This window comes from Elephantulus edwardii, unplaced genomic scaffold, assembly GCF_000299155.1.
Source record: "Elephantulus edwardii isolate Elephantulus edwardi_28Jun2011 unplaced genomic scaffold, EleEdw1.0 scaffold00063, whole genome shotgun sequence".
NCBI lineage: Eukaryota > Metazoa > Chordata > Mammalia > Macroscelidea > Macroscelididae > Elephantulus > Elephantulus edwardii.
Genome location: NW_006399813.1, coordinates 5,694,502 through 5,720,408, shown reverse-complemented (window position 1 = coordinate 5,720,408; position 25,907 = coordinate 5,694,502). Strand labels below are relative to the sequence as shown.

General features: G+C 43.0%; 2 protein-coding genes across 4 annotated transcripts in view; one reads left to right on the top strand and one right to left on the bottom strand.

Annotated features, from left to right (window-relative positions):
- The window catches only part of SRGAP2 (SLIT-ROBO Rho GTPase activating protein 2), a 306,462-nt gene extending 300,340 nt beyond the window's left edge, over window positions 1-6,122 (bottom strand). For all 3 annotated transcript variants that reach the window (XM_006887926.1, XM_006887927.1, XM_006887928.1), the window contains exon 1: window positions 5,759-6,122. In XM_006887926.1, the coding sequence (XP_006887988.1) occupies window positions 5,759-5,825 (67 nt within the window). In that variant the 5' untranslated portion in view covers window positions 5,826-6,122. The remainder of the gene's footprint in view (window positions 1-5,758) is intronic.
- A 3,826-nt stretch (window positions 6,123-9,948) lies between these two features.
- On the top strand, window positions 9,949-25,452 carry FAM72A (family with sequence similarity 72, member A). Its single transcript, XM_006887925.1, has 4 exons — window positions 9,949-10,100; window positions 11,652-11,729; window positions 15,521-15,645; window positions 25,358-25,452. Exons 1-4 carry the CDS (start codon window positions 9,949-9,951, stop codon window positions 25,450-25,452), a joined length of 450 nt encoding a protein of 149 aa, XP_006887987.1.
- Window positions 25,453-25,907: the final 455 nt, after the last annotated feature.

Sequence of the window (25,907 nt, the reverse complement as noted above, 5' to 3'; positions counted from 1 at the left end):
GAGGCTGTTAATCCCACAGCAGGCCTCTGCTCATCTTTCTCCTGTGGAGCTGCCGGCTGATTCAGGCAGTAGACAGACTTCGCCCGTGTGTCAGCAGCACAACTGAGTTCCCCAAATATATATGTAGGTTTATAAAACTTTGGGATAGAGGACATTTAAAAATTAAGAATAAAGATTAAGTCCTTGCACATTTTTGTAAAATCAGAAAATCGATAGTGGTGCTATATTTTGTCATTTTACAACATACCTGAAAATGTGCTCATTTATTTTTGTTTTCTTCCCCCAACCCTAACCCTAAAAAATGTACTCATTATATCTTTTTAAGTCAACTTCCAAGGTAACTTTTGCAGATTTTCCAAAGGATTGCTCAGTTTCACACCTGGCCCTAGAATTTCATAGTCAATAGAAATCTACACACTGACTGCTTTTCTCCTGCAACCTGGAATAGCATCTTCTTATGAACTCCTTGAAAGGCTAGGGCGTCAGGTGAGCATGATTCTCATGAAGAAAAATCACTCTTCTGGAAGTAAACCATCTGTGGTTGCTAAGCGGCCGCCCCCAGTTATCTGGAATGAATAGTGGGAGTTTACAAGGCAGGGGCTGGGCACCTGCTAGCTTACAAAGGGAGTGGTCCCTACATACCAGACACCGCAAACTCCACTGCAAAAAAATGATCAGGCTTCCAACCTGGGTGGTGCTGAACAACACAGCCCTGATTACCAGAAGCGCTTCTCCAAAGAAAATTTCTGCTCCCATTCCGCAGCACGATTCCTCACCTGCGAAAGCTAAGGACCCCCTTGTGAACACAGTTTCCAAACCCAGCCCCTTTGGTCAGCACACAGCATCCGCTGGCTCCTTGCCCACCAACCTCCTCCAGCTACCCTGAGATGCAGAGGGTATGGACTTTTCCAAGGGTGTGACTTTTCTTCCAGCAGTTCACCTTTCTGCAGAATTGCTACATTCCCTGAGCAAAGGGAGACTGAGGAAGCCTTTAGTCACCTCACAGGAAGAGGATAGCATCTGCTTGGGGATTCCAAGGAAATGTTTTAATGCAGCTTTTCACAAACTGATTATATTTAAAGCTCCCTGGGGGGAGTGGGGGCTGGGAGGAAAGAAGCTTCTCAGGAGAAGACCTTTGCTGGCATGTGTGAAGAAGCGCTTGGAACTCCTCAGGGAATTGAGCTTGTTTAAATACCAGCAATCAGCGTTCCCTAGTGCCTGTGCACAAACACACACAAAATTACTCCAGTTTTAAATTTCATCTCAGGCTCTCAAATGGTCCTGAAAGGGTTAAAGAGCTCAAGGCAGAGGACTGTTCCTTTGCTAGCAAAACGCTGGTGATGGAAATTACAGAATTTCACTTTTCAGCTCTGTGGTGCACCCACACTGCTCTCCTAAGACATTTAAAAAATAATTAAAGTGGGGGGGAAGACAAGACCCCTAATGTTCTCAAGAATTTAACTGCTCAACTTACAATGCCACTGTTTGAGACTATTCCTGCTGGAATATTTCCATTAACTGTCAATCTCAAACTTTCTGTAAAAACTCAAGGTATGAAGGGGGTAAAGGAAGGGGGACTTGAATGCATGCAGCAATATCAGTTCACACAAATACCTCCCAGATTCTCGTCTCTGGTAACCATGCCCAGCACCTTTCCACCACTTCCATGGCTCCAATCCCAAAGAAGCCAGAGTGGAGGCCAAGAAGCTTCAGGTTCCGGACATGAATCTAACCATCACCATCAAATATGTCTCAAATTTATCGTACATGAAAGCACTTTGTAAAGTGGAAAGCACTATGTAAAACCAGTAAAAATCTCAACGCTTTCGGGTCAGACATTGAAAGGCATGAACTTTCAAAGGAATCTGAACACCCACAAACCAGAAACAATGACGGTTTTAAGAAGGCAGCTACTAGGACAGGCTGACTAAGGAGACACGCCCCTCACAAAACCACACTGGGGTAGCAGTGGGGGCTGCAGCCTCACAAATCCTTCACGTGGGCCAAGCAGGTGGTTTCAGAGAAAGCAAAAACCACAGGAGGGAAATGGTCCCCTAAGATCCACCTTGATTCAAACCACTAGTCCCCTAAAGTCCATTTAATTCAATCCATTCTGACTACACAGCAGAATCCAGGCCTCTGATTTGAAACATAACAGAACAAGAGCATTCAAAAGATCTACGGATAAGACAATTCTTGTGTTCATTTTACAGAAAAGAAAACTGAGGCTCAGATGGCTTAAGTGACTGACCCAAGGCACCTTTTGCAGCTACTAGCTGAACCTAAATTAGAAGTCAATCTTCATTCCTGGACTCGTTCCCTAGCGTTTAAATACCCAGGAGCTTTGTTGCGAATAGGTACTACAGTAGCCTTATAGGTCAGCCCAACTGGGCAAGAAGGCAGGCTCAACAAAATCATTGTCTACTGAGTAGTTATGGGTGTTAGATGCTGTACCTCACAATGTATATGCACTATTGCATTCAAGAAGGAGCTTTTTATGTACTATTTCATTCATGAAGGGGCTTCGAGGCTACAGTGGTCTAGGCACTTGGTGGCTGTTTGAACCATGGGGTCCCTCCACCACGAGATGAAGCTCTCTGCTGCTATGGACCCTTACCGCCACAGAAACCACATGGGATAGTTCTATTCTGTTCCATGGGCCCTCGTTGAGTTGGAACCCACTTGGCAGCAGTGGGTTTGGCTCGTCCCCATTTTCTTTCATCAATTCCTCTCAGTGCAGTATTATTCTGCCTATTTTATAACTCAGGAAACAGGATTCATTTAACTTGCCTGCTTATACCGGATTCCATCCTAGATCTATTTGGCTCAAAAATCTGCACCCTTAACCTTGCAGTAATTTTCACCCTGGCATCTGAAAAACCTAAAGCTAGTAGCACCAAGTCCTATGTAGCCCATAAAAGGCTGAAACTCATAATTCTGATCAAAGACGTCCAGCTAATGAGGGACAGACCCAACTGAGAATCCAGATCTTTGACACCAATTCTGAGCCCTTCCAAGGACAACAGAGGTTTGAGAGCTCTGGCCTATGAATATGGGTAGCGTGGGGAATTTACTCTGTTCACTATTGTAATTGCTAGACTCCAGATCACAATGGAGGGATTCTTGTGATGCTGTGGCTAAAGCACTCAGCCTGTAACCAAAAAGTTGGCAGTTTTAACCTGTGACCTGCTCTGCATGAGAAAGATGTGGTACTCTGCTTTTGTAGAGATTTATAATCTCAGAAACTTGATGAGGCCATCAGGGTCACCATGAGCTGAAAACAATGGCCATGGGGTTGTTGGGGGAGATATATATTCTCAAAAACTAGTTACAGAACAAAAGAATGGAATCAAACTGTGTGACCTTGGGAAAGTTTTAGCATCCTTCTAAGTCTCTGTTTCCTAACATGTCAAATTGAGGATGGCATTATCCACCTCCTGGACTGGTGTAAGGAATAAATAAATTAAAACAGCTCATTTATAGTACCTAGGACAGTCAGGAACATAACAAGTATCCAGAAAGCTATTATTGTTACTACTATTCAGTGATAGATTTTGGCTTCTTAAAGACTTTTTCTCCCCACTTGGCGTAGAGTGTGTTTTTCATGGTACAGATCGAGAACAGAGAACTGAGAGTTGACAAACCTGCTTCTCATTTCAGATCTACCACCACCTAGCTGTGTGACCTTGGACAAACCTCGTAATTTCTCTGTATTCTCCTTAGCTGTAAAATGGGGGATTCGACTATTTGAATCCATTTCATAAGTACTGAGTGGGCACCTTCTTTGAATAAGAGATTATGTTCAGCCCTCTCTGTAAGAGTCTATAATCCTGAATAGTGACAAATGGAAAAATATCAGTGTCTCAAGTCTCTCACTTGCGGCAAGGTTGAAAGGAACCCCAAATAGCCAACTGTATTACATCATCTCAATGAGCAATGTTGGTAAATGGACAAGCGTTTAATTTTGAGACATTCATGAGAAATCCTTCACCAATAAGGAATCAGCAGGTACAGTCTTATTAACACCTTTCAGACCTGAACCTTCCAAAAGAATAAACCTGTAAAAATCACTTTGCACCTTAGTCAAATGGCATGCTGCTGGAAAGAAACCTGAGAAAGTCAAAGTTATTAATGCTCCCTATGACAACAGTTAAGAAATAGAATGTGAAAAGAGAATGATGTATCTGCTTAAAATTATACAGGGGGGATTCCAGGAGCAGATAGCAATGCATCTGGACAGGACATGGAGGCCGGTGGCCTGTTGTTTACAAAAACAGCCATGGATTATGAACAGTGACAAGAGGCCAAGACCTCAATTATAACTCACAATCACACCCCTCCCAGTCCCAGTTCAACTGAAGCTATCAATCAGTCAACTCCCCATGTCTGAAAGCAACCTACCAATATCTGCAGTCAAGTGGATATAGAAGGCCCATTAGGGCACCTCCAATACTGACCAAGCTGAGGCACAATGGGGGCTTCGAACTACCTTCCAACCTTCCAAAAGAAAAGGCAGCTGCCAATTTTCAACCTTAGACCTATCCCTACACCTAGCAAACATCAGGAGGGTAACATCACCCTTCCCAAGTCTCCTATGACTGGAAAAGGTCTTGCATTGGTGCAGGGAGAGAAGGAGGGGCCCCTGCCTCTGTACTCTGAAACAAAGGAAAACCCAGAGCTCCAACCATGTGGTGTAACAGTCAAGGCCACCCACCTCTCCCACTCCTCAGCTGAGGTCTCAATGGACTGAAGGTTCATGTTCCTTCTGAGAGACTGGCCAGGAAGGGGCAGTGCCTTGCACAAAACAGGTGCTAGGGCCCTTTAACCTGCAAGAGTCCTTCCAAAGGGAACTGCAGGTTAGGGAAAGGCTAACTGGGAAAAGGTTCTGGATTCCTATGTCAAGTCTAGCCATCAGCTAGATGTGGAGACATGTCACATGGTCTTTCCAGACGCTTTACCCTTCACATTTTTTTTGCAAGGAGGAAAAGAGGGCTCTCAAAGCACGAATTCTGGGGCAAAGGACACAGAAGGGTTAAACAATTATGTCTTCCCATTTTGTAGAATCAACACCCACCCTGTCAGCAGTCTTAACATCTAAGTCTATTCGGATTTAGGTGAGGATAGAGACGGTCTGTGGGTGACCTTATTTTTCTGTTCTGTGATGTCTGCATGCACGCTGTGCGATCAGGGACCAGGTGGCTATGCTGGGTACCCATGGTGGCTTTGAACTTTCTAAGTCTGATATCATAGTAAATCATATATTCTGATATACCACACCAGACAAAACCCCCAAATATCCCCGTATCTCCTAGGGCTCTCCAAATGATCCACCTTCTCAAGGATGTCCTTCTGAGCCTAGATTCCTCATCAGCCTCTGAAATAAATTCTAAACACTTGTCAGAGCTCAGTTGTCCTTCAAGGTACCCTGAAGCAGACATCCTGAGACAAATTCTTTCTCCTCGGCCCCTCCCCCCTGCATGGGCTAGCCTGTTCAGAAAAGGGCTGCTTAAAAAAAAAAAAAATACAGGCCAAGTCAGCCCCTCAGAGACAAACCTGGAGCCCACCCCTTGAATCCCCCATGGCCCGTGGCACTGGCCATCCTCTGGTGGGTCAGATCCACCTAAGAAACCACCATTGGTGTCAGCCTATATCCCCACCTGCTCCACCCAAAGACTGAATACCCTGCAATTCAAGGTGGAAATGCACGCCTCAAGGGTCCCCACGACATATGCATGATGTTATTTTTCAAAACCCTTACCTTTGACCTGAGTATCGTACTCTGCTATGATCTCCTTATCTTTTTTGAATTTGGCTGGAGACGTCATGTTTTCCTTCTTTCTTCCAAATTCGAAGAGTGAATTGATAGATCCAAGGGGAGAATCCAGCCACCAAAATCAATACCTCCAAGAGCGATTCTCCCAAGGGCAGCAGGGGCCCCCGCGGTGGTCTCCAGCGCTCCGGCGAGCGCGGGCTGCAGGCTGGCCAGGCGGCTAAGACGCGCACATGCAGCCGGTGGGCGCTGGGGCCGGGCGCGGCGGCAGATCCTGTGCTAGAGAGAGCTCGAGCCGCAGCCTCAGCATTAGCCGGGAGAACTGCAGCGCCCGGAGGCTGGCCTGGGGTCTGACATCAACGACACAGGCGGGGAGTGGAAGTCCTTCCGCACAACAGCATGGTGTGGGGGCTGCGGGGGTGTGGACGCGCCCAGCTGGGTCCCTGAGAGGGAGTGGGTGCGTATCGGGGCGCCCGGCGAGGGCTGGGCGTGCTTCGCGGGTGGGTTTTTTTTGTTGTTGTTGTACAATCTCGAAGATGCTGCAAATCAAATTCCAAACGGGAGCCACCACCGCAGCAACGCGGACTGGATCGGAAGTCCTTTGCTCCGGTTCACTTGCCTGTAAATGCAGGAAAGGGGGAAGGGGGAGGGGACTGATGAGCCAAAGCCCAGATCCTAATCGCAGCGGGGGTGGGGTAGGGGACGTTGTCCCGAGGGCTCAGTCATACGCCGCGAGGCCCTCCTAGCCCAGCCGGACAAGGTAGGGAAGAAGGAAGCTCCCCCGGGATTTGGGTTTAAGGCTGAAAGACAGCACTTTGGGGTGGCCGCCTGCGCGGGCTCCGGGGTGGGGACTGCGGCGGGAACGCGGAGCTCCGGGCAAGGACTGCGGCACCCCGGCGGCCGCCTGGCCTTCAGAGCCTTGGTCAGGGCTGGGTTGCGGCCAGCCCGAGGGAGTCCTCCCGGGTCTCCTGGTCCTGCCTCGACCAAGGCCCGTGTCCCTAGACTAGGGCACCTCCCAGAACATCAAAGGGGGAATCAAAGCCGAGAGAGACGAGCCACCCGGGCACAACTTTTCTTCTCTTCCCGCCCCTCCTCCCAGTTGTTTTGTTTTTGGTTACTAGCTTCTCTTGGCAGCAAAGGTTGGGGGTGGGGGGAGGCAAGGGGAAGATCTGCAGGAAAAAGCCTGCTCCGCACGGGACACATGCAGGAAAACAATGTGGTCGGCAGAAGCAGGAAACGGGTCACAGGCGAGGGTCGGAGCCGGGAAAACCGGCGGGTGAGGGGCGGGAGACAGCCAGTGATGATAGAGAGTCTACATGCCACTCCCCAGTCCCCAAATATTTTTGGTCACTCAAACCCAGCTCTTCTCAGATACCGCACCCATTGCTAGGATGTGTGGATGTGGGTGCTGGGGGGTCGGTGGGGGCCCCTGTCGCCCTCGCCCCAGGTGTCTGAGATCTCGGCCCAGCTGTGTGTGTTGTGTATTGGGGACTGGGGGTCGCTGGGGGCCCCAGGTGCCCTCGCCCCACAAGGTGTCCGAGATCTCGGCCCAGCTCTCTGTCCAGCTATGGCCCGGGAAGCGGGAGGGATCCCAGATTCCGCGCAGGGCTGGGCGTCTGGCTAGGCGGCGTGCCGCAGGAGCGACCCTGCCTCCTTCCCCGGTCCTTCTCGCCCCTTCCCCTCGCAGGGCTTCCTCCAGCCGCGGGAAGTGAAAGGCAGTAGTAGCCTGAGCCTCTTCCCGGGGTGGAGGAAGGGCCGCAGCGAGGACGAGCGGGAGAGGGGCGGCGTGCTTCCAGCGGGCAGGAAACGGGGGGAGCAGGGGGACTGGAGGGTCCTGAGGTTGGATGCGAGCCCAGGAATAACTGAGCACACACAACGCTTTGAAGACGCAAGATGGCAAGAGGGAGGGTTACCTCGGGGATGGGGGGCAAGGTTCGGAGACTATCATGGGCCGTGATGTTCCATGAAGCTCAAGGATGCTGGTAACTGAGGGGGCCAAGAATGGTCTGGAAATGGGAGTGGGTCAAGAGGACTTTCGGGGAGGGCCCCCGGAAGCAATGCGGAACACCCATCCTCTGGGTCTTGGGCTCTAAGTGACTCGAGTTGTCTGTCAGGGACTGGAGCCCGGAAGAAGTTCATGGGTAGGGGGTGATGCCAACAACGGTTGCTCAAAGGTGGACGAAGGCTGCCCGTGTCCAGAGGACCTGGGGAGGGGGCAGGGTGCGGGCTGTGCTGCGGTATGTGAGTAAAGGCCGCGTGCCAGGATGTGCGGGGAAGGGTGGAGAGACACGCAATCCTGAGACGTATTATGGGCTTTACTGGGGAATTTGGAAAGGGTCTGGAGGGGAGGAGGTCTGAGAGATTCCGGATGGCAACGCCAAGGCGCTGCAGCAAGCAGCATCCGCGCCCTCTCCTTCCCGCCCCTGCCCTAGTTTGTTCAGTCAAGGCTTCAGCCCAGCCGAGAAAAAGAAAGGGGAGAGAGAAGGAGCCTTTACCTGGCTCTGACGCGACGGGTCCCAGGCCCGCGGCTCCGCTTCCCACTCAGATCTCTCCTCCCCTCTCTACCCCGCCACCCGCTTCTACGCAGTTCGGTCCCCTACTCCCCAGAGGAGCCGCGGCCAACTCCGCAGGACCCCGCCGCGAAGCAGAGCCCACCCCCTTGCCAATCACCGCCCGCCTTTTATCGACCGATGGGGCTTTTAGCCAATAGGAACAGCTGATCCCGAGAGGCCAGTAATGAGGAGGAGGGGCTGGCAAAACTTGGAGGTGTGGCTCGCATTATTAAGGCGTGGTTGTAGCATACACTCCTCCCCAGGTTTTGGGGACCTGAAGTAAAGTAAAATAGTGTCCCTATGAGTCACAATCGACTTGATGGCACACAACAACAACAACAAAAGTAGAATTAGTGGGCGGGATTGAAAGGGAATCGACCACCAAATGCAAACTCTTGAGAGAAGCTTCAACCAATTGGACAAGGGTAAAGAGGAGAGGCGTTGCGGAGAATTTTAACCAATAGAGAGTAGAGACTTGTGGGGAATGCAGAAGGTCTTCCAGTAGGATGAGCGAAGGGCGTGTCTTGTCTTTTTTTCAGGAGGGAGGGACTTAGGGGGTGTGCCTAAGCCTCCAACAACGAGCCAATGAGGATGGAGGGGGAGCCAAGTTTTGCCAACCAGAGAGCCGGATTGATCTCGGCACCGTTACTGGGGCGGGACGTGCAATCTCCACACCAATAAGATCTCGACAGGGGAAGGCCTCAAAGTCTTCCAATGCAGGATCCAGAAGAGCTCGAGTTCTCCCAATCGGTGCACTGCGTTGGTAATTCAAACTGACAGCCGTTCAGAGAGGCAGAGAAAGCGGAAGAGAGAGCGTGTCAGGTAGCAGAGACCACGGCGTGGACTGAAGCCCCCAGAGCGACTTTTGCCCCTCTCCACTACCACCCTCCGCGCTCTTTCTAGCTGTCGCACAAGGGAGATCTGTGGGATCGACGAGGGCCACGAGGGAGTGCTGAGGGGAAGGGAGGACGCGAGCGGCTGGCGCGAGAGGGAGCATCGCTGAGGGCTGGGGTCTGCGGGAAAGAAGAGCGAGGGTCGGCGGAGCGCAGAGGGGAGTGGGAGAAAGAGAGAAGGGACTGAGAACCAGGTGGAAAAGAAGATTTTCTGCAACTTCGAAAGAAGGGGAAGATTTTTAAAGAGAAGGAGTGGGGAGGGCGTGGGAGCCCGCAGAGGGAGGGACGTATTACTGGGACTGGGGAAGGTCCCAGAGGAGATGCTTTAAATAAGACAGCGTGGCAGCGAAAGTTAGGGAATTGCTGAAGGGGCGGGAGGTAGAGCAGAGGATCCTCTTAGCCTGGAGAAAGGGGAAGCTATAAAAGGAGCTCGCTTGTAGCCTGCCCCCTGCCCTCTTCACATACCACTCCCTTCCCGGAAAGTTCAAAAGGAAAGCCAATTTTGCTGCTTCTGCTAATATTTATTTACTCAATAAATATTACTTTTAACCTCCCACCGGGAAAACAAAAGAACTCATTTCCGTCCCAATTTCAGGGCTAAAAAGGAAAAAAAAAAAAGCAACCTCGAGGCCTAGCAACTTTATTTTAAACTAAGCGAATCAAAAGTAGGGAAAGCTCTTGCTTTTCCCCCCTATTTTGCCAAATTCCACACCTCATCCTTTCCAAGGACACCATGTCAACCAGCAGTTGTAGTTTCAAGGACCGGTGTGTGTCCATCCTGTGTTGCAAATTCTGTAAACAAGTGCTCAGCTCTAGGGGCATGAAGGCTGTTTTGCTGGCTGATACTGAAATAGACCTTTTCTCTACAGACATCCCTCCTACCAAGTAAGTCGTGCTATGGCGGGCAACGGGAACCTTTTAACTAAAAGGGAAAAAAGGCTGGCTTGGACCTCTGGGAGTCAGCAGGCAGGTTATCATTTTGGTGTTCCAGCCACACCCCACTGTCTGATGAGCCCCTTTGGAGTATGTTAAGTGGGCAGACTGTCTGGACAAGGTCTGTGGTTTAGCCAAAGTGGTCAGTCCTGATGTAATGCTTCTAGTTCAATTACAGTCATGTGGCCACGAATCTCTTAAATTGGCTCCCTGGCGTTATGCCTCGCCCACCTCCCAATCGTAATTCACTCGACCAAGTCCGAGACCTAGTCACCAGGTAAAATTGGCCAAGATTTTCCCAACTATTGAAAAGGAGAGAACATTCACGTTTTTCTTTTGATCCAGAAAGTTTTACACTAATAAACATTCATGGTTTTCTACCATTATTTGCTGTTCGCACTCTGAGTAACATAGTGTCCATCAGAATGAATATTCTTTTCTCAAAAATCTTGTCTCCCTTAAAGCTTGTTTTAGCTATTCATGCATTTGCTTATGTAATAAAACCTTTCTTTAAAAAAAAATTATCTAAGTGTCTTTGCCTGTCACCGTGTGCTAAGCATACTAAGTGAGAATGGTTGTAGGTTTAGTTAGTTGAATTTTTATTTTTTTACCCATTTTGGTGTATCAGTCTTAAGTATTTGCTTCCAATTCTTAAAAAAAAATTTATTTTTTAAAATTTTTCTCTCTAATAGATACTTTCTATAGTTAACATAAATGTACCCATACATGATTTTTTTTCAGCTCGTCATTAAAATAATTTAAGTAAAAGGATAATTTGTAAAAATATGCATGAACAATTGTTGTCCAAACTTACAGTGAACCTATTGTTGTTGTTGTATACTCTTCAGTTGGAACCAATCCCTAGCTGACCCTCCAGCAGGTTTTCAGAGACAGTAAATTGGATGGGAGGAACTTGTTCATTGGTCTCCCACAGAGCAGTTGGTGAAGTAGAATCGAATACCTTTTAGACTGTAGGGCAGTCTCTTACCAGATTCAAATGTTCTTACTTATGGCAAAAAGACATGGGCTAATATTGTGTATGTTTGTGTATGTGCACAAACAAGAACTTAAAAACACACTAGACAATGCATCATAGAACCTATAATTGCAGAGGTTCTATGCAAAGATTTACTGCCTAGTGATTTTTCTTCTATAGTAGCATGAAAATATCTATACACACACAAACAGCTTTGATGTAAGGCGGTGGTAAGGACGACTCAGGTGAACTATTAAAGGTTAGACACACAGTCTAGGATACAGTAAAATCAGACCTTTCCTATTACTTCCTTTGCTTTGTAGTTCTTAATGTACTAAGAAATGTGAATCAATAAACAAAAGATTTTTTAATAGAAAGTTGTCATGTTTATGGTTAATTAAAAATATTAATTGATTCATAAAATATTGGTCTACCTTAGAGTCTCTTTAAGCTCTTTGGAGCTACAAAATTCATTCTAAATCACAAAAGTGCACTTGACTTATATCTACACTTTTTTTCTTCTGCAGAGCAGTAGACTTCATTGGAAGATGCTATTTTACTGAAATCTGCAACTGTAAACTAAAGGACATCGCATGTTTAAAATGGTAATTTGTAGCAATATTCTAGATAGCCTTTGGTTTGGAAGATGGATATAGACGGGGCAGCACAGAGAAAGGTTCAGTGAGCTGTAACGAGTTCTGCTTATAACCCATGCAAAGACTCATTGAAAAGCCATTTGTTACTTGAAGTTATAAGAATGAGTCTTTTGATGCTTGGCACTTATATATGATTCTACAGTTTTTCAGAAGTGCACTCAGGAATATCTGCTTTAATTTGCAGAAGAAGGTGATGTCGTTTAGCTGGAATAGCACTTGGATTTATAGTTCTAGGAGTCGTATTGGAATCCTGGCCCTGTTCTTACTCTTTATATGATCTTGAGTAAATTCCTTAAACGTCTAAACTTCTGAACCTGTTTCCTTACTTGCTGTATTTCCATATAGAGTATCTATGAAGATCAAATGAACCAAGAATGTTCAAAAGCTTGATACATTATAAATTACAACACAGATGCCAGTTACTGTTATCTTAGGAAAAGTAACTAAACTGGCTGGTTTTATCCCCATTTTTAAAAGCAAGATTGAAATATTTTCCTTTAAGAGGAGTTTGGATGATAGGTTATAATTATGATAATTTAAATTAGTAAACTCTTCTCATATGCTGAGGATTATTTAATTTTTAGGATATTTATTCACGCATTCATTATTCATTCAGGCTATATTTATATTGCACACCTGCTATGTGCTTCTTAACAGTTACTATTAAAAGAACCAGAAACATAGCAGTATAGGACAAAGTTGCTGACCTTTGAGCATATTGTAGTGAAAAAACAATCAATCAATAAAACATTTAATTTGTGGGACATGCTCCAAGGAAAATACCAAATGAAGAAAGTGATTGAGGTTGGAAGGGAGGAGAGTGGAAAGAGCTGCATAGATAGAAGTCTTCTCGTGACAAGATAGCACGGGAGTTACGTCTTAAAGGTTAAGGAGTTACGTCTTAAAGGTTAAGGAGGCAGAGTAAGGATATTCTAGCAGAGGGAAAAGCAAATGCAGAGAACCTAAGATGAGATGAAGCTGAGCAAAGTTGATGAATAAAGAGACGGTGGCCAGAGTGACTGAGGCCTTATGAGCAGGGGACAGAGTAATAAGAGAGGTCAGAGAAACAGGAGCTCGGATAATCTAGAACAGCACCACCAACAGAATGATAATGCCAGTCACATATGTCATTTCAGTTTTTCTAGTGGCCTTAAGTTTAAAAGGCAAAAAGAAGCCAGAGAATTTAAATTTAAGCACATATTTTATTTAACCCCATACAAGTTTATCTCATTATTCAAAAGTAGAGTACTCCTGGGATGCTTTTTGTTAGCCATCATAGCGTCAAGCTCCGTAAGCAACAATGTAAAGTAGAAATGATGCATGTGTGTTTGTATGTGTGTAGAATGTACTTCCTGGGGAAGGAGCTTGGCCTTGTATCCCTCACTGCTGCCTTTCACAGCTCATCATAAAACACACGCTTAACACTAGTTGTAATTTTCATCCATCAAAGCAAAAATCTTTTTTTTTAATTTCTTCTGATTAGTAAAAACAAATACTAAAATAGATCTTTCATAGAAGTGGCATGAGGTAGGGAATACTTGTATATCCAAATTGTAATAATTTCCACTTCTTGTGATGTGTTGTCTAGTGAGTTGGCTTCCGATTCACGTAGACCTTAGATATGATAGACCGAGACAGTGTCTGCACAATTGCTACTGTGCCTGGCTCAATCCATCTCATTGAGGATCCTCCGCTTTTTTTTTTTACAGCCCCTCTCCTTCACCAAGTATGATGTCTTTCTCCAGAGACCAACATTAAAAAAATTTTTTTTACTAGTTTATTTACAAAACTCAAATACGTATTCGAAGAAATTCTTTCAATTTTCCTCACCCCCTCACCCAAAAAATTGTACAACCCAATGATTAATCCTCCCCTCCCCCTGCACATCCACATTCCTCTGCTTACAGCCTCTCCCACCCCTTCTGGATCCTTATACTCATTCTACAATAATGGTTTTATATAATATTTATCCTTGTGGGACTGTGTTAGTTCACTCAGCACAATGCTCTCCAGTCCCTCCCAAGTTAGACAATAATTTATGAAATTATTGCTTTTCCGTGCTGCATAGTATTCCATTGTGTGAATGTATCATAATTTCTCAATCCATTCGTTTGTGAATGAAATAGTATATATTCTATTTGTAGCTCTTGGTTTTCAAAAGGTGGCGTACATTTCACACTTAACGACATGGCTCCTTGTTGACTCCCAACATTTTAAGTGCTCAGCAGCCACATTCAGTGAGTGGCTTGGACCTTGGTAGGGAGTTGTTTTTGTTTTTGTTTTGACACTGAGGTCACTGAAGTGAGCAAAGTGATCCAATGTGTCACATAACAAGAATGTCATCTCCATGAGCAAAATTTTAATTTTGTCCTTAGCTTTATCCCTATCTAGCAAAATAACCCGGTGGCAAAGTGGTTACTCACATCGCTGCTAACAGAATGGTTGGTAGTTCAAACCCACCTGCCCCTATATAGAACAAAAATACGGCAGTCTGCTTCCATGAATATTTACTGCTTCCATAAATATTTACAGCATTAGAAACCCTCTAGGTCTTTTTCTACTCTCTCTCTTCAGGGTTGCTATGAGTTATAATCTCCTTTCTCTTACAGGGTCTCTATAAGTTATAATCTACAGGGTCGCCATGAGTTGCTAAGCATTGATTGATGGCAGTAGTTACATTTCATTTATTGTTGCTCTTACATACCTAATACCTAGAGCAGTGCTTGGCACATGGTAGACAATCAGTAAAGAGTTGAATGAATGAGTAAGTGAAAGAATGAAAGACTCCAGCTTGTAATTAAAGCCCTGGAATTGACTTTTGTAATACAGTTTTTCAAATAACTGCCAGTCCTAGTCCAAGAACAACTTCTATTTTCATTTGTTTGTCCTTCAAGCAGGTTATGATTAGAAGACATATTTTAGGTGGGCTGGTACCTTTTATAGTATTCTTTATAGGGCCTCACAAAAATGACTGACTCCCACAACTTACAGGGTGGGACCAAGCTATAATAAGAATTTTTACAACTCAAGGTATAAAGAGTTCATGTTACCATTTTTGTTTCTTAAAGGTACTAACTAAACCATTCTCCTTGTATCCACACTATTTACTATGTGGCCAAATGAAATGATCTATGTGAGAGTCAAGTACTTCTAATCAGTGCATATTATTGAAGACACTCAAAACTTTTCCAACTTCCTCTAGAGTCCATGGATTTGCTTTCTTTCTGAATTTCTGCAAAAACACGGAAACTAAAATTAGAGCCACCAGCTTGTGTTTGGTTTACAGGGACGCATGCTGTCTTCCTACTCCTCCATCTGTTGGGAGAGTTTTTAGGTGCTGGCATGGAGCTAGAACATTAAACTAACCAACTTACCAGAGCACAAGCCGGCTACCTGTAGGGCTGGATAAAAATCAAGATCGGGTGCTTTAAGGAAAAAGTTACAACCTTGTGGTATCCAGAAGCTAGCTTCTGAGTGAAGAGTGCATAAAATATTACTAGCAAAGAAGTGCAAGGAGGTGATAGTGTTATTTCACTGAACTTAAAGAATGGTTTTTTTCTCATCTAATGGTAAACCTGAAACCATTTACAGAGTCATTCCTATTCCAAAGACTTCAACTATGGAAGTTGTTAGGAAAAAATAAATTCTGAATTCTATAGATTAGCTATTTCCATGAGTACACAAAAATGTTTATATGGTCAGGTGTCATGGCATCTAATAGAATTCACTTTCCTTTTCAGCGGGAACATCGTAGGATATCATGTGATTGTTCCATGTAGTACCTGCCTTCTCTCCTGCAATAATGGACACTTCTGGATGTTTCACAGCCAAGCAGTCTATGGTATTAACAGACTAGACTCTACTGGTAAGAAAAGACTCAGACATCCCTCTAAATTTTCTCTATTGAGACCTAAATGAAGTTCCCAGTAAATAATTTCTGGTTTCCCCTCTCTCAGCTGGGTTGCATCAGTTAGAGTGAAACTTCAGTGACTTCCCCCCTCACTCCCTCCCCTTGCAGACATTATCTTATGAACATTATTAGCTAAAATTCATTACCACTTCTATGTTCATCACTGTATTTAAGAGGTCAAACTTCACTTCCACCCTTGAACCTCCTTGACTGCAACATAAAGTGAAGACCTGGGATGACATAAGCCAAAGGGAACAGGAGTGGACCACTGCAGTTTTCCAGAGGACAATACCTCCCTGTGCTCTCTGATCCAGGTACTTATTTCCGCCCTTGAATCTTCCTGACTGCCACACATTGAGAAGACATAGGATTTCTTAAACCAAAGGGAACAGGAGTGGATTCACCCTGGTTTTCCAGAGAACAACACTCACTCCCTTTCAGGTCTTCAAGCCAAAAGGGGAGCACCAATATACAGGTCCTGGAGAGAGCATCACTCTCCCCAGGACATTCCACAATTATAACAGCCTAACATCTACCAAGAAAAGATTTGCAAAATGTCAGGAAAGCAGCAGACAGATTCAAAGATTATGAAAAAACAAAATAACCTTTCTTTTAAAAAGCAGAATGTATTGTAGACCTAATAAATAACCCAGACACAGACCACCGGAAGAAATGTGTTGGTGCAGAGCTGTTTGAACAACTGCAGAAGAAGATGCAAATGATGGAAGAAACAGTGGAAGCCATTAAGAAAGCAAATACTCCAGAGACAGAGAAGCAGAAGAAATATACTGATGAGGAACAACTTGAACAACTATGGAGGAAAATACAAAAGATGGAAGAAAGAATTGAAACTATAGATAAAGATGTACAAGAACTTAAAAAATCATCACAAGACAGACAGGGTACAGCATACACAGCGCTGGAAATAATAGAAATGTATGAAAATGTAATTCAGAATAGAACAGGAGAAATGGAACACAGAGTCAAAGAGCTGAAAGACAACACACTAGAAGAAAAATCAGAGATGAAAAGTAAATAAAATGAAGAAAATATTAGAATCATGTGGGAAGACATCAGAAGGAACAACATACATATGATTAGAATTCCAGAACATGAGAGAGATAAGGAAATCACTGAGAAAATTGTGTAGGAGGTACTAGAAGTGGGATTCCTCTACAGTAACAAAAAAAGCACAGAGAAGGAAAATAAGAAGAAGTATCGTTTTACCGTAGCCAACCACGAATTGAGATACTTGGAAATAAACCTAACTAGAGACTCAAAGACCTTTACAAAAAACCCTATAAAACACTTCTGGTGAGCTCTGGTGGCCTAGTGGCAGGAAACTGCACTGCAATCTCAGAGGTACGCGGTTCAAATCCACCAGATGCTCTGCTGAAGAGGGAGGAACAATCGCCTCCTGTACCAGTCAGATCCAATTTGATGGTACACACATAAAATAAATAAATAAATTTTTTTAAAAAAAAACCACTTCTGTGAGGAATAATAAAATACTTAAATAAATGGGAAAATGTTCCCTGTTCATGGATAGGAAGGCTCAGAATGGCGTGAGAGTCCTACCGAAAGCAATCTACGTATTTAATGCAATACTAATACAGATACCAAGTTCAGTTTTCAAAGAGACAGAAAAGGTAGCTGTCAAATTTATTAAGAAATCCCAAATAAGCAAGGAACTTCTAAAAATCAAGAATGAAGCGGAAGGCATAGCACTCTGATCTCAAAACCTATTACACAGCTGTAATAACTAAAACATTATAGTACTGGTACAATGACAGGCACATAGATCAATGGAACAGAATCAAGAACTCAGAAGTTAACCCATCTATCTATGGTCCATTGATATTCGACAAGGAAGTAAAACCTTTCAAATGGAGAAATGATAACCTCTTCAACAAATGATGCTGGCAAAATTGGACTGCTGCCTGCAGAAAGCAGAAACAGGGTCCATACCTTACACCATACATAAAAATCAACTCAAGGTGAATAAGAGACCTAGGGGTAAGGTCCCAAACCATAAGATCATAAAAGACAAATTGGGACCAAGCTTAGAAGGCCTAGCCTATGATATAAGGAGGCTGACACAGCCAGAAATACACAACCAGGAGAGGATAAAATTGATGAACGGGACCTTCTAAAAATTAAATCCCTGTGATCATCAAAAATATTTTCCAACTGAGTGAAAAGAAAACCTACTGACTGGGAAAAAACATTTGGTAATACCACCTCAGATAAGGGTCTCATAGCAAAATTTACAGAATACAACAGAACCTCCACAAGAAAAAGATGAATAACCCAATTACAAAATGTACAAAAGACAGGGAAAGAATTTCCACAAAGGAAGATACTTGAATGGCCAGCAAACACATGAAGAAATGCTCAAAATCACTGACAATAAAAGGGGTGATGCAAATCAAAACCGCAATGAGATACCATCTTACCCCAGAAGAAGTGGCAAAGTTAACAGGACAGCAAGAAGTAAATATTGGAGAAGATGTGAAGAGATAGGAAGTCTCATACACTGTTGATGGGATTGTAAAATGGTACAACCACTCTGGAAGGCAATTTGGCATTTTTTCAAAAAGCTGAACATAGAAACTCTATATGACTCAGCTATCCCACTACTAGGAATATACCCCAAGGACATTAGAACTAAGACACAGACAATCACACACCGATGTTTATAGCAGCATTATTCATAATTGCAAGAACATGGAAAAGCCCAGATATCTAACCACAATCTAATGGATTGAGAAAGTATGGTATACTCACATAATGGAATATTACACAGCACTCAGGAGCAAGATTTTGAAAATTATACCTTGGGAGAGACTGGAAAGCATTATGCTGAGTGAACTAACTCAGTCTTATATACTGCATAAGACCATTATTGTAAAAATAGAAGGATACCTAGTAAAACATATATGGGGACCCAAATAGAGGGGTGAGGATGGGCAGAGAGGAAATCATGGGAGCTATTTGGTGGGTGGAGAGAAGGAGGGTAAAGGAAATGGGAAAGATCTGGCAGGGACCTGAAAAGAAATGGAGGGCATAATTTATGGGCAATAAATTTATAAGACACAATGTATGGGAGTTATTTTGTATGACACACAATATGAATTAAAACCCTTGGTACCAGCAGTCAGGAAATAAGGAAATGTATTGCACTGGGAAAATTTGCACTTAGGTGCCTTTCCAAATCATTGAGTAGTAGAAGAATGGTCTTACTGTGTAAGTAAGGTTCATCTAATTCAGGCCATAGTCTTTCTGATTACTTGATAAGAATGAATAATGAGGACAGGGAAAGAATTGACACCTTTGAGCTGTGGTGTTGGAGAAGAGCACTGAACATCCTATGGCCGGCCAAGAGAAAAACAGCTATAAACTTAGAGAAACAACAGCCTGAGTGCTCTTTGGAGGCAAGAATGATGAGGCTTCACCTCACATACTTTAGACATGTTGCTAGGAGGGGCTATTTCTTGGAGAGGGATGTGATGCTGGGAAAGGTGGAGGGTCAGAGAAGGAAGGAAGACCCTCAACCAGGTGGACTGATGTGGTGACTGCTGCAATGTGCTCTTGTGTGTCAGGAAGTGTGAGGATGGTGCAGGATAGAACAGGGTTCTTATCTTTTGTTCACAAGGTCGCTATGAGTCTGAGTCGTACTTAACCACCTTAACAACAACCGCAACTTAACAACCTCAACAACTTAACAACACCACAAGGTGACTTTTAAGACCTTGACAGTTTAAGGAGACACTAACACCCTCAAGCTTTTAAATAAGTTCTTTGGTCTTTGTAACCAAAAGTACGTGCATTTTTCCCCTCCAAGTATGCTTTGCCTTTGTAGAGTTCAGAATTATGAACTTAGGATCTGTAAATACTCAGTTATGTTTGTGTGTATATAGATTATAATTTTTTTAAATCTGTGTGTTAGATTCAACTGTGATTGTCAATCTGTGATGTGAGGTCTTAATTTAAGACCCTACTGTGCTAGAAGTCATTTTTAGTAAGGACAACCTTATCTGGATGCTTGTGAGTGGTATCTCTCTTTCTCCTTGCTGTTGAGTTGTATCCTACTCATAGCTGACCCTGCATCGAGTTTTCATGGCTATAGATCTTACGGACTGTAAATAGCACAGCTCATCTTTCCCCTGAGGAGTGGCTGGTGGATCCAAAGCACCAGAGAAGCATAGCCTTCGAGTTAGGGGTCCAGCTCTCTATGGCCTATCTCAGAACTCCCTCCTGAAGGGGATACAGACTCTTAACGCAGGCCTTCAGTTTTATATTTGTGTTGCTTATGAGATACATTAAAGGAACTGTCTGCTTTGATCCTATTTTTCCTGCGTTACAGCATTCAAAACACAGGGTGGAGATTGTCCAGTTTTGATTTATTTTTTAATATGGGTAAATTTTTAAAGGATAAAAGCCCCGCATTCTTCCATTTGCAGTGAATCTAATCCTTGAGAAACAGATGTATCACAGGATTTCCTTCCTCCCTACTTAACAGAGAAAGGAAGGTACTGCCTCTGTCAGATCCAATCTTTTCGTTTATTTTTTCTCCTTTGAACCAATTGTACTGGGCTGCTTCATATCTCTGAGTATTGACTCTAAGAATACCACACTTCTTCTTTAATGTAACCCTAAGAAATGTAATTGAAAGTGAGATATTCTAGGTGCTTACTGCAGAAGAGGGTTCCTAGTTTCGTTAGCACTCTCTCTACGTGTCTCTTGGATCAGCCGCAGTAAGAGAATACACATACAAGGTCTGTAAAATTGTAGACTCTTTAAACTGCACAGCGCCCCATTAAGCCTGTGTTCCAGGCTAATCACATTCACACCTGATTTCCAAAAATTTTCCTAGGGAGGCTTTGAAAACTTCCACTTATTCCCTGATATTGGCAAATGCCTTCATGGTCGAATGGCTTCAGTGATCCATTTGGCTTGAGGGGGTTCTGATTTTCCTTGCTCTCCTGTCAGTTCTACGATACCACCAAAGGCAGAACCCCATTCATTCTTGAGGGGAAAAGAAAAGACTATCTTTTTTATTATTATTATTATTTATTATTTATTATTATTATTATTATTATTAAAATCAATCTAAGTACACAAAATCAGAAAATTATGTAAGGACCAGCTCTGTTCTCAGTAGCATCAAATAGATGCTAACTTCTTGCCTGATTAAACTCCATTATTTCTATCAGCAGAGATTATTGATGGTTTCTCTCTGTGCACATCCTTGTGTATCTCTCCTTGGGCCTCTGTTCCAGATGAACAGTTAGAGGGAAGGATGAGTGATAGGCTGCATTTGCAAAATGCTTCTCCCCCTACCCAACCCTAATAACAAAATACTCTACAGAAAAGAAAGACGTGAGGCAAATGAGCTAAGGCTACACATAGCAACTTGTTCTTGTTGTTGTAAGGCGCCATCGATTTGAGTGTGACACTATGAACAACAGATCTGAACCCTGTCCCATCCTGTGCATCAGCTCTGACAAACTCAAACCCATTGCTGCAGTCCCATGTCAATCCATCTCATTAAGGGTCTTCCTCTCTTTCACTGATCTCCCACCTTTCTTTTTTTCTTTCAGTCTTGCCAATACATTATGTTTTATAAACTTAATCCCCATTGAATTATGCCCTCCATTACCTCGTCTTTTCAGGTCCCCTCAGGATGTTTCCCTCCACCCACCAAATTGTGCCACATTGTGATCTCACCTTTACCCATTCTCTCCCCTCTGCTCTCACCTCTTCCTCCTTTGGGTCCCCATACAAGTTTTATTAGTTATCCTACTGTTTTTACAATAATGGTCTTATGCAGTATTTGTCCTTATGAAACTGATTTAGCTCATATGGCATAATGCTCTGTAGTCTCTCCCAACTTAGGTAGTAATTTTCTAAATCCTTGCTCCTGAGTATTGTCTCTCACTTTTCTTGACACTATGTCCCTTTCCAAGGAATAGCCCCTTCTATTAATATGCCCAAACTATGTGAGATGAAGCTTCACCATCCTATCAACATTAGTAAGCTTTAAAAACCTAGTATCAAATTAAAAAACACCCCGAAATCAGAAAAGATATGTTAATATAATAAAAGATACAGATAGCATAATTTTGTAAAATAATTATGTGAAGCAATATATATAATTGAAAGGTGCATATATTTACAGTAGGAAAAAAAAATTCCCTGGTGTACTAGTATTGGTTAAAACTGCATTTCTGTAATCTCCAAACCCTGATGTACTTCATTCCACCACATTGATGCTATCTCAGTGTACAAAGAAGGGTGGCCAGAGTCACTGAATCCTCCTTGAGCCAAGATTGACAGTTGAACAGTTTTTCTTGTTGAACTTCATTGGCTTTCTTACAGGTCAGTTAATAATTTACTCTTTTTTAAAACATAAAATTTTTATTTTATATTGGAAGCAGGAGTGGCATCCCCTTCCAAAATAGCTTGCCTCCAAAAACCCAATGAACTTGGAGAAAGAATGGAAGTTATATAAGCATTCAGATCTTTCGTTCATAGGGTCGCTATGAGTTGCATACGACTCAATGGCCCTTAACAACAACAACAACATTGGTTTGCTTACAAAGTTCCTATACATTGTATTTCACCCTATGCCTCATTCACTTCATGTCTCATACAATCTTTCCCATTTATTATCATTTAATCTTTTCTGACGAAGCCCTCGTGGTATATAATACATTACATGTTACACTGCTGACTCATTAGTGTCGGTTCAGACCTAGCTGCTCAGGGGAAGAAAGATGAGCAGTCTCCTGCCATAAAGATTTATGGCCTAAAAAAATGAGAGTCATAGCCTCAGAAACCCAATGTAGGGTCACCATGAGTCAGAATCAACTTACTGGAAGTGGATGTGTTTTCATTTTTGGTGTGTTTTTGTATTTGTTTTCCAGTTTGTATCATATAGGCCTACTTCCTTTATTGCTCTTTGCTTTATTATCCTTCACAGATAATGTGTTTTACAAGTTGAAGGTTTGTGGCAATCCTTTCCCAGAGCAAGTCTTCAGCGCTGTTTTTCCAACAGAACCCGCTCACATTCTGTGACACGCTCAGAGTCACATTCTGTTCATTCTCGCCACATTTCAAACTTCCCATTATACTATAGCACGTTTATAGAGTACCCCAACCCTCTGCCATGGCGTCAGTTTAAACTCATGATGACCATTGAGTTTCCCAGGATGTAAATCTATACAAGAGGAGGCTGCCTATCTTTATTCTGATCAATGACTGGTAGATTCAGATCAGAGAGCCTTTCAAACTTCAAACCTTTCAGAGAGCAGTCCAACATATAAAGAACTATGCCTCCAGGGCTCCATGAATAGTCTATAGTATAAAGTAACCATAACTTCTATACACGTTGGGAAACCAAAACATTCACTTAATTCACTTTATTGGGATACTTGCTTCCTTTTAGTGATATGGAACTGAACCCGTAATATCCGCAAGAGTTACCTGTAGTATGTATGTACAGAGCAAAGATTATCTCATATTCCTTTGCTTGATAGTATATTGGATACCTGTGATGAGTCCCTTTTGTGTGAAATTTGACTTTCTTTTCTCAATGAGATTTTAGATTGTTATGTGGTTATTGTATTGGCTTCTATAAATTGATCCTAAAGCTGGCAACTCTCCCTTAATAGGCTTCCTTTATTTTAGGCTATAACCTACCCATATCAAGGATTGCAGTTCATAATATAGCTGGTCTGAAACTTTAAAAGAACAAAAAAAAAAAGGAAGGGCACTAGCTACTCTATTTTTAGTGAGGAAATGAGAAGACTTACTCAAAGTCCTTCCCCTGCATGCTAAAAAACCCCACATGATTAAAACAATCTTATGAAATATTCATCCCTTAAGATCATGAAAATAGACTATAAAATGATCACATTTTTAAGAAAACTTAACAAAGTTTGTATACATTGTTTTTCACACCTGATCTTTCCCATTTTCTTTACCCACTCCTCCCTCCAGTCAACAAATTGTGCGAACCTATGATTACCCCTCTGCCCATCCTCACCCCTCTGCTTCCCCCCCTACCCCCCTTGGATCCTCATACATGTTCTACAATAATGGTCTTAGACAGTATTTGTCCTTATGGGACTGAGTTAGTTCACTCCTCATAATGTTCTCCAGTCCCTCCCAGGTTAGGTAGTGATTTCCAAAATCATTGCTCCTGTGTGCTGTGTAGTATTCCATTGTGTGAATGTACTGTAATTTTTCAACCCATTTCATTATTGTTGGCCATTTGGTCTGTTTCCATGTTCTGATTGTTGTTATGTGTCATCCAGTCACCTGCGATTCATAGCAACCCTATGTACAATAGCACTAAACTCTGCCCTATCCTGTGCCAATTTCACTGTCTCTGAAACACCTACACCCATTACCCCAATCACTGAATCAATCCATCTCATTGAGGGTCTTCCTCTCCTGTGCTGTCCCTCCACTCTCCCAAGCATGATGTCCCTCTCCAAGGACTGGTCCCTCCTTGCAACATGTCCAAAGTATGTCAGAGGAAGCTTCCAAATCCTTGCCTCCAAGGAGCAGCCCAGCTTCACCCTCTCCAGGACAAACCTGTTCATTTTCTTAGCGGTCCATGATATATTCAATACTCTTCTCCAAAATCAAAGCTCAAAGGCATAAATTCTCCTTCTATCATCCCTAGTCATTGTCCAGCTCTCTGATGCATAGTAAGTGATTGCAAAGACCATGGCATGTTTCAGGCGCACCTTAGTCTCCATACTGACATTGTTGCTCTTCAGTACTTTAGAGAGGACTCTAACGGCAGAATTTCCCATCACAATGCATCTTTTAATTTCCTGGCTGCTGGTACCAAGAGTGTTGACTGTGGAGCCAAGCAAACTAAAACTGTTTACAATCTCAATCTCTTCACCATCCATCATGATGCTGCCAATCGGCCTAGTGGTGAGAATTTTATTTTCTTGATATTGAGCCTCAATCCATACTGAGGACTGCAGTCCCTAACCTTCCACAGCAAGTACCTCAGGCCCTCCTCAGTTTCAACAAGGAAGGTTGTGTCTTACAATGGTGAATAATGCTTCTGTGAACATTAGTGTACAAGTCTCTCAATTGTGCCTCAGGTCTCAAAAAATGAATCACTTTCATTTTCATATAAGTGAAAATTATTATTTATAAAGTAAATGGTTAGTGAGTGGACTGATCATTTGGGGTTCTAAGATTTTATATATAAACTTTTCCTAAAAACAATTTAACAACTTTTTTTGGTCCTAGGTGAATATTAAGGACACTCTGGTAATATTTTCTGCAGGGAATGTCACTGCTACCCCAAAGGGCACACCTCTCTGGTAGTTTGAAGCTGCCAGTAGCTCCTCAAGGGAGAAAGTCATTCTCTTCCCCTGAAATGTGCAGCCTCAGAAACCCATTAGAGGGTCACCTATGAGTCAGTTTTTACTCAGCGGGCAGTGAATGAGAGTTTGGTAAGATGAGTACTAATTTAATTAGATAATCATATTTGTAATGCATTCTTTAATAGCTTTTCTTACCTGCTAATAATTATGACTTCATATAAAAATGCTAATATGTAAGATTTTATAGCTCGTGTTCTGAGTTGCAACACTAACCAGCACTAAGTGATGTTATGGCTTTTCCTTTCCAGGTGTAAACATCTTGCTCTGGGGCAACTTGCCAGAGATAGAAGAGAACGCGGATGAAGACGTGTTAGACCTCTCCGCAGAGGAATGCATTCGATGAGCCGCGCAGTTAGGATGCACACAAAAGTTCAAGTGCCTTTCCTATTTAAAATATGTGCCAATGGATTAGCTTTAAAAGCGTCAGTAAGGATTTACTAGTGATATTTTTTTTAAAGCAGAAATGGAGACTTTATTCATTTATTTATTTGCTCTCTTGAATTCATTACCTCCATGTATTTTGAGCCAATGTTCGTCCTCTTCTCATCTGTCTGCTTCTTCCTTTTCCTTACCTCTTGCCATTTTAAGTGCATTCTTAAATTCAGGTGGAAGACCGTGTATTTTCTGTGTCACTCAGCTATCTCCTAATCTGAGTTTGTCTTACAACTTGATACCAGATACCATTAATTTTACTTTCCCGTGAAAGAGACTACCAGTACTTATACCTGCATCAAGGACTATAGATTCAGTTTAACTCAGTATTAACAGGGCTTGTGAAAAATAGTCTGGAAAGTTACC